Here is a 12,671-nt window from a genome sequence, read left to right on the forward strand (position 1 = left end):
ACAGGACCCGCGTCTTCCCCCACAGGGGCCCTGCGTCCCAGGAGACGGGGTGACCAGCTGCCCCGGTTTGCTGCGGGCCCTGCAGCGCTACATCCAGGAGAGACCGGGAAGACCGGGAACAGGTGGTCACCCGCCTGCCAGGCCTCCACCGCACAGCACAGGTGGGGGTGCTGGCCCGGGTCAGGGAGGAAAGGGATGGCCCCTGCCCCGCAGGAACTGCAGCAGGGGTCTCCAGGTGACACTGAGCGGCCAGAAGCCAGGGGCTATGATGATGGACACCAGTGACCAGGAGACCTGACCCACAGAGCAGGGGAGGTGGCCAGGACAACACGGCCTCCTGGGGGCTCGAGGGAGGAGCAACCAACCAAGGCACAGCCCAGAACGGATACTCAAAAGAGCAAGAACGGACAGTGGGAGGCTGAGGGCAGTCACCCCAATACATGAATTGTGATCCCTTGCCCAGGCTCTGCCCCTGAGCCAGTTTTCAGACCTGGAACCGACTAGGGAGGTGGCCGGGTCCACGGGGGAAGGACATTACAGTACTGTGGCAGGAGACACAGGAATGACCCCCCAGCCCTTCCCAAAGGGACCTCGGGCTCTGCACCGGGCGACCCAACACTGGGAAATGGGACAACCAGATAGTTCGAGGCCGTTGGACACAGGGCCCAACTCAACACAGGTATGGGAGACTCAATCAACTCTGTCTCTGCAGCCACCCCAGGACCCGTGCTGGAGGTTCTGAGCAGCGGGTGTCACTTGTCTGAGGGACGCTGGGCCATTCCCGAGGATGTGTCACGTGGTCTTGAGCAAGAGAGCCTGGAATCCAACATCCTCCAGAATGAAGTGTGGGGTTAGTCAGATGTCTTCCGAGGAACCTTTCAGAACTTGGGATAACAGTTGATGCCAAGTGAAAAAACGTAAGAGAGAACGTTAACACTGCATGAACTCAAGTGAGTAAAGGGAAAATGCCGAGAAAAAGAACGGGGAAATATGCCCCAACTGTGAACGCTTCTGCCTCCGGGCGATGCCTTATGAGCGTCTTTGGTCCTGACTCTTCACATCCTTTCTGCACTTTGCAAAGTCCCCATGGCGAGTACACAGATACACTCAAGAGGTGGCTGAACGGGTCCTCTGCCCAGAGCACGTCAGTCTGCTCGTGCAAGCCCTGCAACCACGGTTAGGGGACGGCAACTCGTGCTCCAGACCCCCGCCCCAACTGAATCTAGCAAACAAGTAAGCTGGGCCCGTTTGCTTGGCCGCAGCATGGTGTCAGGAAGCCCCTCGTCCGGCTGTGGAGGGCCTGGCACCTGGGTCGGGGCTTCTCTGCTCAGAGACCGAGGACGGTAAGGAGCACGAAGTCAGGAGAGCTTAGGAGTGATGGAGACACAGAAAGAGCATCTCCCGCCTCCGTGGGAGGTGGCAGAATGGTCTGTAACATGAGTGCGGGCGGGGCAGCGCCAGAAGTGCCCAGACACGCCCCTGGCTCCCACTCTGTGTGCCAGGGTCCGTGTGCAGGCACCACGGGACCAGCAGCGGCAACGTCTCCGCCCACATCGGTAGGTCCCCTGTGGTGCAGCTTCTCCCCGAGGCCTTGGAGAGTCATGAAGACAAAAATCAGAAATACGTACAGATCTCAGGCTGGACCACACAATCTGGGCCGTGTGAAGAGGGCCTTGGCCAACCGGAGCTTGGAGCTGCCAGGGGACACAGCGGAAGCCGGGGACAGGGCCTGCAGATTAGAGACGGGCCAGAGGGGCGGGAGGTAAACCAGGAGAGTTGGGGCAGAAGAAACAAGGCTTGCTGTCTTCCCACAGCTGCACGGCTGCCCCGGGCTTCTCCCGCGTGAGTCCAGGGCATGGAACTGAAGCCAGGCGGTAACCGACTGACTTACACAGACAGGAAGGAGCCCTTTCTCACGGGCAGAGCCCTGGACACCGGGGCACCTCCCCCTCAGGGATCCTCACCCCAGGTGGCGGGCCTGGGGGTGGGTGGCAACCTTGGGGGGTCGGGACACTCCCTGACCTTTGGGGTCACATACAGTTTGGAGCCTCTAGGCCAATACTGAGTCCAAAGCTGGCCTACGAAGACAGGAGGAAACCAGCCTCCGAGGGGCAGGAGGAGGCATCTGAAACACAAACAAGCAGGGCAGGATGAGTACCCAGGTTGCAAAAAGACCCCCCACAACTCAGCACAAAAAGGACAAGCAGCAAAGTAGACAGACAGGCAAAAGGCATTTCACAGAGGAAAGCAGCCCTGCCGGGAAGGAGGGAAATGGAGAATTTGGGCCCAGCCAGCCCCAGGCCTGTGGTGCCCCGAAACCTGCCACAGGAACAAACTGGAACCCGCTCAGGCCTGCGAGAGGCGCGTGCGGTGGGGCGGCACTTACCGCGGCGTGGTCTGCGCCTGGTTTGCGCCTCTCAGCGAAAAAGGGGGGCGTGTGCCCGGCACAGAGAAGGGGCGGGGGTCTGGGAAGTCACAGGGGGCAGAAAGGACGGCTGGGAGGACCTCTGGGGCAAACAGAGGGATGGCGGAGCCAGGGAGAGGAGCAGGACAGAACAGCGGTGGTGAGTTCCCAGGGGTGGCTTGAGCCGGGGGCAGGATGGACCAAGGTCACTGGGGATGAGAAGGAGGGGAAACTGCAAAGGCAGGTGCTCAGAAGGGCCCCCGAGACACCGAGCTCTACAGGTGCCCTGGGGAGGAGGGACCAGAAAGGGAAGGTGACTCTGAACAGGTGCCCTGAGCTCCAGAGAACAGGCAATGTCCCGGGGCCACTGTCACCCCCAAAGGGCAATGGCAAAAACAGCAAGGACGTCCAACAGGGAAGACTGGGTGCATCTGGGGAAGAAGCAGAGCTTGAGGAGGGGACTTGCTCCTGTCCCGTGGGGTGTGGTCCAGGGGCAGTGGCAGGGAGGGAGCAGGAGCTGCAAGCAGGGGGAGGCCGGGAGGCCCAGTCTGGGAGGGAAGGCTGACTCACCCTGATGACCAGAGAGGGAGGGGGAGGAGGCCCGCTCTTCCAGGACTTCATTTGTGGAGGACACGGGAAGGAGCAGGTGAAGAAACTCACCGGGAAGTCAGACATCAGATTGTAGTAAGGATCGGCGCCCACTGACTTGTACGGAAAATCAAAACTGAGTTGCAGTCGGGTGCCTTTCACAGGGACAGCCGAATACTAGCCCACGCCCACCTGCGACAGGGCCAGGCCACTCTTCCTGGGCCCACACACCCGGCAGAGAACCGGCCCGGCAGCCACTACCGTTGCAACTGTCCCCACATCAGACCACACTCCTCCCTTTCCTGTTCCCCTCCTCGGGGACCTGGGGCACCCTGCTTCTCAGCATAGAGGGGAGGGCCAGAAAAGGGGGTCCTTACGCAGCACCATCATAGCTGTTCCCCACCAGCAGCCACATATCAAACGTCTCCGGCTCACTGGGCAAGTTCTCTTGCTTCAAGCAAGATTCGGGAGGAGCTCCAGCAGCAGCCCAGCGTTCCGGGAACCGTCCCTCATGATTTGAAACCGCTAGGAGGAGGTTCTGGGGTGTCAGGACACAGCTGGTAACCATTCTATGGGCGCAAGAAGCCGAGGAGGGGATGCCGGCATGGGCTGAGTTGGATCTGGTGACTGTTAAGGTCCCCCGCAGCCCGGAGGCCTAAATCCCATGAAGGCAACCCTCCGCCCCCTCACCTCAGGGCCAGCATCCCTGCTTCCTCGGGCTTCTGCAAGGAGAGAGCAGGTGCAGCTCGCTGGAAGACAAAGCAGTCCTCTGCGGACCCAAAGTTTCCTAAGCACCCACCCCACCGTGTCGGAGCACCCAGCTTAGGGAAATGAGTAAGACACTGTCCTCGCCGTCAAGGGACCCAGCGCCGCTGAGCGGGCCACGGACTCTTGGAGAGCAGCTACAACCCAGGAGGAAAAGCCCAGGGAAGGATGGCAGCAGCAAGGCGCAGCATTACCAGAACTCCCAGACAAGAGTGCCTGGCGCCCGGGGGGCGGGCGGAGATGGGGAGCTTCCAGTTGCGCCCGGAAGGAGGACAGGCGTTTGTCAGGACAAGAGGAGCCAGCCTTCCAGGTGTGGAACCGCGCGTGCCAAAGCCTCCAGTCGGGGTAGGGCAAGTGCGCTCACTGTGCAGGGACAGCCCAGTGACCTAGACTGTTGGGTGGCCAGGAGGGAGAGCTGGGGCCACTGGAAGGCCCTACCTGGGCCCCGAGGTGTTGGAGCTTAAACAAGAGAGGACTTGGCAGGGTTTTCAGTCTGGGGCTGACAAGGACACATGTGCAGTTAGACACGTGTGGAGCAGCCCCTGGAGGAGGAGAGACAGGAGGCGTCCAGGCCGATGGGGGGCTCAGGTAATAGCACAGGCCCCGGCCATGAGGCCTGAACTCCGGAAGGGGCAGTGGGGACAGGAAGAGAAGCATTTATTCTGATCGGTCACTTGGGAGGCAGGGACACAGGACTTGGTCATCAAAGAAACAGGGAGGGAGGGCGACGGTAAGGGAACCAAAGGAGCAGAGCCAGGCGGGTGGCATCGAGTGGCTTGAGCCCCCAGGGGAGAGGAAGAGGACAGAAAAGGGCTCTGACAGGGAAGCTGGCTTTGTGTGGGACCCCAGGTCCGCGGAGCAGCAGGAAACAGTGTGGGGATTTTCCTTCTCACCTGCAAAAAGGCCAGAGCAAGACTGTACCTCAGGACTTGGCCAGCAGTCCCAGGGCGGCCTGGAGGAGGGGAACTGGCCTGAGCATTCAGCCCTGAGATGCAGGACTCAGCCCAGAGGCTCCGCCCTCTCTCCGCCTCCCTGTCGTCTGAGGTCCATTCCGACGGTCCGATGAGGTCGCTGACAACGCTGGGGGCTGCCACTGCGACTCTGGCCGACTGCTGCGGCCTGGACTGGACGCCTATGTCAAGAGACTCAAAAGGGCACTGCCTGTCCCCGCCCACCCTCCATGGGTTCCCAAGACCCACAGCTCCATCCCTGTCAGCTCCGCTCCACTCCTCCCCAGCTCCACTCGGCTCCGCCCTCAGCTGCTCCTCCCCCTGAAAGCTCCGCCCTGCTCCTCCCCGGCTCTGCCGCCTCTTCCAGGAGCGCCTCCTCACACAGTTCTTTCCCACGTCTCAGTCCCAGAAACTGCTCCCCCAGCTCCTCCCAGCTCCAGCCCACTGCGTCCCAGCGTTTCCTCAGCTCCGCCCCACTCCTCCGCAGCTCCACTCGGCTCCTCCCTCAGCTGCTCCTCCCCCTGAAAGCCCCGCCCTGCTCCTCCCCGGCTCTGCCTGCCTCTTCACCCAGCTCTCCTCAAACACCTGCCCCACAGGCGCCTCCCTTAACTCCTCCAACCCAAGTTCCTTCCCCGCAGCTCCGCCTCCTTCCTCGCAGCTCCGCCCTGCTTCTCCCCATCTCCTCCCACAGCTCCTCCTCGCCAAGCTTCCTCACAGCTCCGCCCCGGCTTCTCCCTTGTCGCTTTCTCGAGGCTCCGCCTCCCCCTCCCGCAACTCCTCCTCCCCAGCTCTTTACCACAGGTCGGCCCCTGATACTCCTCCCCCAGCTCCTCCCATCCCCGCCTCCTCCCCGCAGCTCCGCCCCTCGGCTCGCCCCTCCTCGCCCCTTCTCCGCCCCGCCCACCTCCTTGACCTCCTCCGGTGCCGCTCCCGGCCTTGGATTGCGAACCTCCTTCAGGCCTGGTCGTCCCGCGGGCCACAGGGCCTGGCGGCTCCAACAGCGCCTCCTAGCGGCGGGGCCTACGTGGGAACGAGTCCTTGTTCCTAAGCGCGTGTTACGTAACTGCGTACCTGCGTGCTGCGTGCGTACGTGGTACGTGCTTCCGTACACCCGGAAATAAGGGGCGTCAGCGAGTCTGCGAACGGAGCGCGGTTAGGGCCAGCTGGCGCTGTCCCCTGTCAGTACTTCGGAGTCCCCAGGACGGGGAAGACCGTCCAGCCGCGTGGCCGCCGCCGGGCCGTCCCAGAGTCCTCGCGACTCGCGCCGCCCTCACGGAGCCAGGACCCATCCCGCCCAGCCCCGGAGGGAGCCGAGACTCGCCGTGTCCTCCGATGGTACCTCCTCGGGGCACTGGTTTCCCGGCTGTGGGGCTGGGAGCGGCATGGCAGCCGAGGCCGCCCTTTCCCATCCCCTCCCGGTGGAAAGGCACACCCGGGATTCCATGGAGGGGAACGTGTTGTGGGGCCCCCAAATCCTTCAGGTGTCGACTTCTGTTGGATCTAGGGTCTGCTGGGCGGTGAGAACATGATCTACTTAGGTGAAGTGATTTTCTCTGCTGCGGGCTTGAGGCATCGTGGGGACCCTGACCCAGCGGGGGGACGAGAGACCCACTGCCCTGAAGAGCAGAAGCAGCCCCGAGTGAGATGCCATGTGTGTTTCTCCTCAGTCGGGCCCTTCTGGGTCCCGGTGGTCTCCAGTCCCTGCTGAGGAGAAGACACTGTGGTTCATGTTGCTGTCTTCTAGCTGATGACCTTCTCTCCTTATCTCTCTCGTCCCCTGCAGGTGAGGAAGCTGAGCCAAGTGGAAGAGCATTTCCTCCTGAGGCGGCCAAGCAGGTACCCTCTGCATCAACAGGAGGGCACTCCGCCCCCTTCTTCCCTTTACAGTTACCCACCCTCGGTGTCCATTGTCCTGGGCAGTCGTGTCAGAGGCCCACCGTCTGGGTGGCTTACACAGCAAAAATGCCTCCCCTCTCAGTTCCGGAGGCTAGAAGCCTGAGATCAAGGTGGCGGCCGATTTTTGGCCCTCCTGAGGGCTGTGGGAGGATCTGTCCCGTGCCTCCTGCACTTCCGGGGGTTGGCTGGCAGTCGCTGGCCTCCCTTGGCTTGTAGAGCCCCGCCTCGTCTTCACGTGGAGTTCTCCTGTGTGTGTGCCTGCCTCTAAATTTCTCCTTTTTATAAGGACACCAGGCCTATGAGATGAGGGTCTACCCTGAGGAAGTCATTTTAACATGATGACCTTTGTAAAGCCCTTTCTGTTATCTGTAAGGTCATGCTCTGGGGTACTTGACATTGGGACGTCAACACATGAATTTGCGGGGAACGCAGTGTACCCCATAATAACCCACCAAGTCACTGAGTAGGAACACACTAGGAATGTTCCAGGCCTGGAAGGGAGGCCCTCATGGCTGCAGGGGGTTAATAAAGGGGAGAGGAGAGCAGGCAGCCAGGGAAGGAGCCAGAGCATGTGGGGCCTCGTGGGCCCCTGTTCCGCTTGGAGAAGCAAAGCCCTAGAAGGGACTGGGCTGGGTGCCTTTGGGGCCATGTGCCCCGTCCTCACAGCCACGTGGAAACTGGGGCTCCGCCAGGTGCCGAGACCCAGCTGAGGTTCGGGCCTGGGGCCCTGCTCCTCCTGCCGCACAGCTGTGTCCTCAGGGAGGCGGAGCCATCCTCCCCTCCAGGTACAAGGAGGCGAGTGCATGCGGTCAGGCCCTCTGGAGTCACGTGCCATCTCTTTCTACCTCGGCGCCTCCTTCTCAGCTGTGGAGTGGGGTGACGGTAGCACTGCCCCCTCCTGGGATATTGGAGGATCGATATCTCTGATTCCTGGATGTGGATGGTGGTCGTGCCAGGGCCCGGCATGGAGACGGAGCTTACACCAGTGCCGGTGGTTCCTGCTCTCATTTGTCGGTTCTCTGGGCTCCAGGCGGGGGCATCTGTGGACAGTGGAGGGCAGGGGTGCCGGAAGGGGTGAAGGAGGTGGCACCCAGAGGCGTGTGGAGGAGACACCTGAGATCCAGGGCGTCCCAGGGCTGGGCTGAGGTTGGTAGCAAGGATTTGCGCTCCGCAGCCCAGGGGTAAGGGTGGTAATGGGGCATCTGCAGGGCACTGGGAATGCTGGGGCCGGGGGAGCTGCGGGGGGTGGGCGGGGGTGGGGAGAGAAGCAAAGCCCAGGACTGTCCCTGTCTGTGCTGGGAGAGGACCAGAGCCTGGCCACACGGCTGTGAAGCCGAGGGGCCCTCTCTACCTGCTCTGTGCTCCCCGGGCTCGGGGACCTCTGTTGTAGAACTGACCACACGCCTTTCTCTCCCTGTGCCCACCCTCCTTTGTGAGCCCCCGCAGACTCCATCTGATGGACAGATCCTCCGAGTGACCAAGCTCCTCCTTTGGGCCTGTGAGCTGACTGCGTGAACACAGGGAAGGAGCCAGCGCCCTCTGATCCCCCACCGTCCAGGTCAGTGGAGGGTCAGGGCACCGGGGCACATTGTGGGGAGGTCAGGTCCATGGGCCGTGAGCTCAGAGGGCCGGCGCCTCAGGCTTACTGACACTTGCTTCTGTGTTTCCCCAGCAACGTGAGGTCAGGGGAGCTGCAGGAGATGAAGTTCAGCTGCCTCTCCTTCCGGCAGCCTTATGCAGGTTTCGTCCTGAACGGGGTCAAGACCCTGGAGACGCGTTGGCGTCCCCTGCTGAGCGGCCACCGGCACCGGACCCTGGCCGTGCACATCGCACACAGGGACTGGGAGGACACTGCCTGGAGGGAACTGCTGGTGGAGAGGCTGGGGATGACCCCTGCCCAGATCCAGGCCTTGCTTCAGGATGGGGAGAAGTTTGGCCGCGGAGTCATAGCTGGCAAGTGGTGGTGTGCCCAGCCCTGCTCCGGAGCCTCCGAGGGCGGCCCCCAGGCTCTCCCGCAGGGCCTCTGTGACTTGTTTTCTTTCAAATACCTTGGTGTGTGGGCTGCGGTTTCTTGGAGCAAGACACCTTCAGAGGGGCAGCCAGAGTCCACGGGCTGGCGGTTGGCGGGCCGAAGTTCCCTCACCGCTGCTCGGGGCCTCAGTTCCCGTTGGGCTCTAAGAGGCAGAGGAGGGTCCAGGACTGCGTGTGGCATTTCCATGTGTGTGTGTGTGAGCGTGAGCGTGCCAGTGCACATGTGTGGGCGCACCGCAGAGACTGTGATGAACAGCGCAGCACCCAGAGCAGGTCAGGGGTCTGTGGACTCAGGCTGCCCTCCAGGCTTCCTACGCCTGGCCCACCCCTGCTGCCCGCGGCCTCCTGCGCCAGTCCCCTAACGCTGCAGCCACCTGAGCCAGTCCCCTAAACCCTCATGGGTTGTGGTCCTGCATCAGCAGCTGTCACCTGGCGGATTGCCTGGGGACCTGATTGCCCATAGGGTCCCCTTCTGATCGTGACTTGCGGCCTTCAGCACTGACGTGGGTGGGGTCACTCCCTCGGCCTCGCCCCAAGTGCCCTGAAGAGGGACGTCGGTTCCTCGGAAGTGCTCAGCCAGCGCGACCCAGTTGACTCTGGGTCCACGTGCTGATATCGCCTCCGTCTCTAGTGGTTGTGACCTTGAATAACCATGTTCTCTTAGGGGCAGGCCTGGTTTATGGAAGGGAAGACATCTGTGTGCTTCTCTCTTTGTGCACAGGGCTCGTTGACGTTGGGGACACTTTGCTGTGCCCAGAAAACTTAGGTCCCGAGGAGGTTGTGGAACTGGAGAATCGAGCCGTCCTGACCAACCTGCAGCAGAAGTACCTGACCACGCTCTCCAACCCCCGGTGGTTACTGGAGCCCGTGCCCAGGAGAGGCGGGAAGGGCATCTTCCAGGTAGACGTCCCCAAGCACCTGATCCCCTTTGGGCAAGAGGCCTGAGCAGCGTGGGCTCTTGAGAGGAGGTGACCGAGAGACCAAGCTAAACCGTGGCACGGTCAGCTCGCCGTCACGCCCTGGACGTGCCCCCCTGGTTCGCTCTGAATCGGCGCCGCCCTGGAGGGCGCTCCCCACTCTGTGCTGTTCCCGGAAACAGATGTGTCCACCGGGACGCGGGGACGGGGGAGCGGGACCCCTGCAGGGAGATGCCTCCCTGGGCTCGGTGACAGAGTCTCAAGGACTTTGGACCTCTAGGACAAGGGGAAGCGGCCTTGCAGGCCGCTGCTCATTCTGGCCCTGCTGATTCTGGATTGTGTAGAGAAATGTGTTTTGAGAGAGCTGGTGAGTGTTCTCCCCGCCTTTGTTCTGGTCAAAACCCCTAGAGGGTCTGAAGAGCATCCAGGAGACGATGTGGGACGGCTGGAGCGGGCGCTGAGTGCTTGCCAGGGAGTCACCAGCCAGCGACGGCCTGACTCCCGGGCAAGAGGACGTCGGACTCAGAAAGAGCACCGTCTGCCTCGCAGATGACTCTCGCCCTGTTGTAAAGTGTCCCTTGGCTCACGGAGCCGGTGTGTTAGACGTGCCGCACGGCCGCTTCACGTCCCAAGAAAGGGTCCTAACTACAGCCCTGATGGAAGTGAGCAGTGCTGGTGTTCGCTGGGTGGGAGATCTTTTATACATTTGTGGGGGGGGTGGGGTTGGTCACTTGAGAGTAGGGTTTCCAGTGGTTGCTACCTTCGAGGGTGACGGGCCTCCCCCCAGGCGTTTGACTGCAACCCCCCGTCTCTTCGGAGCCAGGCTGCAGTGCTCTCAGCCCTTGGTGGAGGGGGTGGCCCTACTTTTCGGCGGGCCTCCGTGGGGGGCCCCTGGATCGTGAGCTGGAGACGCTGAGCTGCTGATCAGAAACTTCTGGCATCCTTGCGGGACCCAGGAGGAAGACCCTCCTGCTCCGCGATGCATGAGTAATGGGGGGGAGACACCCCCGAGGTCAGAAGCCAGGCTGTCTGTCCCCTGACGGGCAGGCCCGGCCCAGCGGACCAGACCTTCCTGGGCTCGCCTCAGTGCTCGCTCCCCACCTCCTTGGGCGGGTGTCCGAGATGCCACAGCTTCAGATGCAAGAGGCCGATGGGGACCAAAGCCTGCCCCCGGCCGGGGTCTCCAGCCTCCGCGGGCTTATCTGGTGAGAGGTGTGCGGAATCGAACGCGAGAAAGAACACGGACCCGCGGGTCTCGCAGATTGTTTATTTAGTCCCGGGGAGTTTTGCTTTTCTTTATTAAAGCCCAAAATGTTCATGGTTACAGGACGGTGCTCTTCGTGTGTCTCTAGTGGTCTGTGAGCTCAGCGCTTTGGGTTGTTCTGGAACTGTTCGCAGAGAGCACACTTGTAATCTGAAGAGCCCTCGGGCTCTTCATCGGCCTCGGGCCTCCTGGTTGGGGGCCATGAGCAGAAGGGCCGCGAGCAGCATGCAGTAACCCGTGTTGCACGTGGACACCACCGAGCTGGGATCGGGGCAAACGGGGGGGCTTCTGGGCAGCTCCCCTGCACCGTCCCTTCCGGCAGTAGCCGGGGGCACTAACGTGACATTCCTGGAGGTGCCCTCCCCACTCGGGCCGCCCTGCTCGCTGGAGGGACGCTGCACTACCACCAACCTGGCCACCCGGCCGGCAGACAAGACGCCAGGGAGCACGAAGGCCCGGATGCCGCTGGGCACCTGAGCACGGGGGGCTTCCCTCTGGGTCTTCCTGTCGGCATCATTGGTGGAGTCATTCTGATGGAAAAATTGGGTGCATCTCATAGGTGGGACGGCTTGCTTCTTTCTCTTTGGGGTGGTTGTGCTGGAAGCGGGCCGAGCAGTTGCTCTCGGGTCACCTTTTCTCCGCATGTTCTCGATCAGCAGGGGCTTCTCTCTCTGAAAGTTGCAGTTGTGGTAGATCTGAAAGGACAAGAATCATTCTCGTCATTTCGGGGGAAATATTCACTCCTCCCCGCCCACCTCCATCATAAAGGTCTTGTTTGACTGTGGAGAAAAGGTCTTTTTAAATTCCTGGCAAGTTTTGTTTCGCCCTGGAGTGTGCGCTCACTAAAGCTACGTGGTGCCTGGGCTGAGGTGTCACTCTAGCTCCCTGACGTGAAGTGGCCCCTGGGTCTTCGGTCACACCCGCAGGGCATCTCTAAGGGGCGAGCCTTCCATGACACGCCGGACTGCCTCAGCCTTCATTCAGTACTGGCTCACAGGAAAAAAGTCCCCCTCGGGAATGAACCCCGCCCAGCACATCACTCATCCGCTCAGGACTAGGAAGCCGTTCCAGGAACAGAGAACTCGGGAGATGGAAGGGCTGTCTACGTTACCATCAGCCTTTTCTTCCCCGGAGAGCGACCCAGAGTGCCGGGCAGGTGTATTTTCCTGAACCCATAGAGGTTCAGTTGGCGGATGAAGCTCTTCAAGCTGTCTGTTTCAAAGATCCTGTCTGCGCCGCGCCGGCGAAGAACCTCCCGCTGGAAAAGGTCTTCCTCGATGATCAGCATGTCTCCCTTGTCGTTCCAGCGCACGGACGTGAAGGCCTCGTCCTCCACTATCATCCAGAGCTTTCTCGGGAAGGAGAGCCCAAGAACACCATGGGTTCCGTCCACGTTGGCGGGACCCGGGTTTGGGTCCTGTGGTGGCTGGTTGTCTTGGGAGCCTGGATCTTGGCTCTCGGCCTGGTCGCCGGGCCTCTCCAAAATCTCCCTCGAATCCACCTTTGGATCCGGGGATGAACCCGATGGGGCCCCCGCTGGGGGCTCTCCATCAGCTGCGGGGGCCGCCGTGGCCGTATATTCCTCGTCGGGGCTCTGACTCGTCATGCAGCTAGTCTAGACCAGGCACACGCTCTCCCTGAGACCAGATCACTGAGCTCTCAGGGCAGAAGTGCCTTCAATCTGAGCAGGGACGCCCAGTAAATAGTGTCCGCAGAATTCTAGAATCTCGGTAGCAGGGCAACCAGCGACTTTGGTCATCGTCCTCTTTATGTGTCACGTGAGGTCACAGAGTTGGTCTGGACAGGGAGCCCTGGCCGAGGGGAGGGGAGGGGAGGGGAGGGGAGGCGAGGGGTAC

The 12,671-nt window shown here is 61.7% G+C and overlaps 1 protein-coding gene, 1 long non-coding RNA gene and 1 pseudogene across 10 annotated transcripts; 1 reads left to right on the forward strand and 2 right to left on the reverse strand.

Moving 5' to 3' along the window:
• Positions 1-423: 423 nt before the first annotated feature.
• Positions 424-5,492, reverse strand: LOC116150893 (uncharacterized). Of its 5 annotated transcripts, none has more exons than XR_010379325.1 (7): positions 4,651-5,492; positions 3,683-4,148; positions 3,370-3,561; positions 2,975-3,109; positions 2,023-2,125; positions 1,629-1,729; positions 424-884 (listed from the first exon to the last, which is right to left on the reverse strand). It is a non-coding gene; the product is annotated as an uncharacterized LOC116150893 (long non-coding RNA). The 5 variants fall into 5 exon arrangements; XR_010379324.1 differs by having other exon boundaries at positions 3,683-3,741; positions 3,952-5,492; XR_010379327.1 differs by having other exon boundaries at positions 3,428-3,561; positions 3,683-5,492.
• Positions 5,493-5,812: 320 nt separating this feature from the next.
• Positions 5,813-10,875, forward strand: EOLA2 (endothelium and lymphocyte associated ASCH domain 2). Of its 5 annotated transcripts, XM_064482708.1 has the most exons (6): positions 5,813-6,042; positions 6,491-6,543; positions 7,634-7,749; positions 8,050-8,161; positions 8,276-8,556; positions 9,356-10,875. In XM_064482708.1, exons 5-6 carry the CDS (start codon positions 8,304-8,306, stop codon positions 9,577-9,579), a joined length of 477 nt encoding a protein of 158 aa, XP_064338778.1. In that variant the 5' UTR covers positions 5,813-6,042; positions 6,491-6,543; positions 7,634-7,749; positions 8,050-8,161; positions 8,276-8,303; the 3' UTR covers positions 9,580-10,875. The 5 variants fall into 5 exon arrangements, with proteins under 5 accessions (XP_064338778.1, XP_064338779.1, XP_064338774.1 ...); XM_064482709.1 differs by having other exon boundaries at positions 6,491-8,161; positions 9,356-9,534; positions 9,960-10,875; XM_064482704.1 differs by having other exon boundaries at positions 6,491-7,749; positions 8,041-8,161.
• Positions 10,876-10,915: 40 nt separating this feature from the next.
• On the reverse strand, positions 10,916-12,421 carry LOC105106553 (heat shock transcription factor, X-linked member 3-like; annotated as a pseudogene).
• Between the last annotated feature and the right edge of the window lie 250 nt (positions 12,422-12,671).

This window comes from Camelus dromedarius, chromosome X, assembly GCF_036321535.1.
Source record: "Camelus dromedarius isolate mCamDro1 chromosome X, mCamDro1.pat, whole genome shotgun sequence".
Taxonomy (NCBI): domain Eukaryota; kingdom Metazoa; phylum Chordata; class Mammalia; order Artiodactyla; family Camelidae; genus Camelus; species Camelus dromedarius.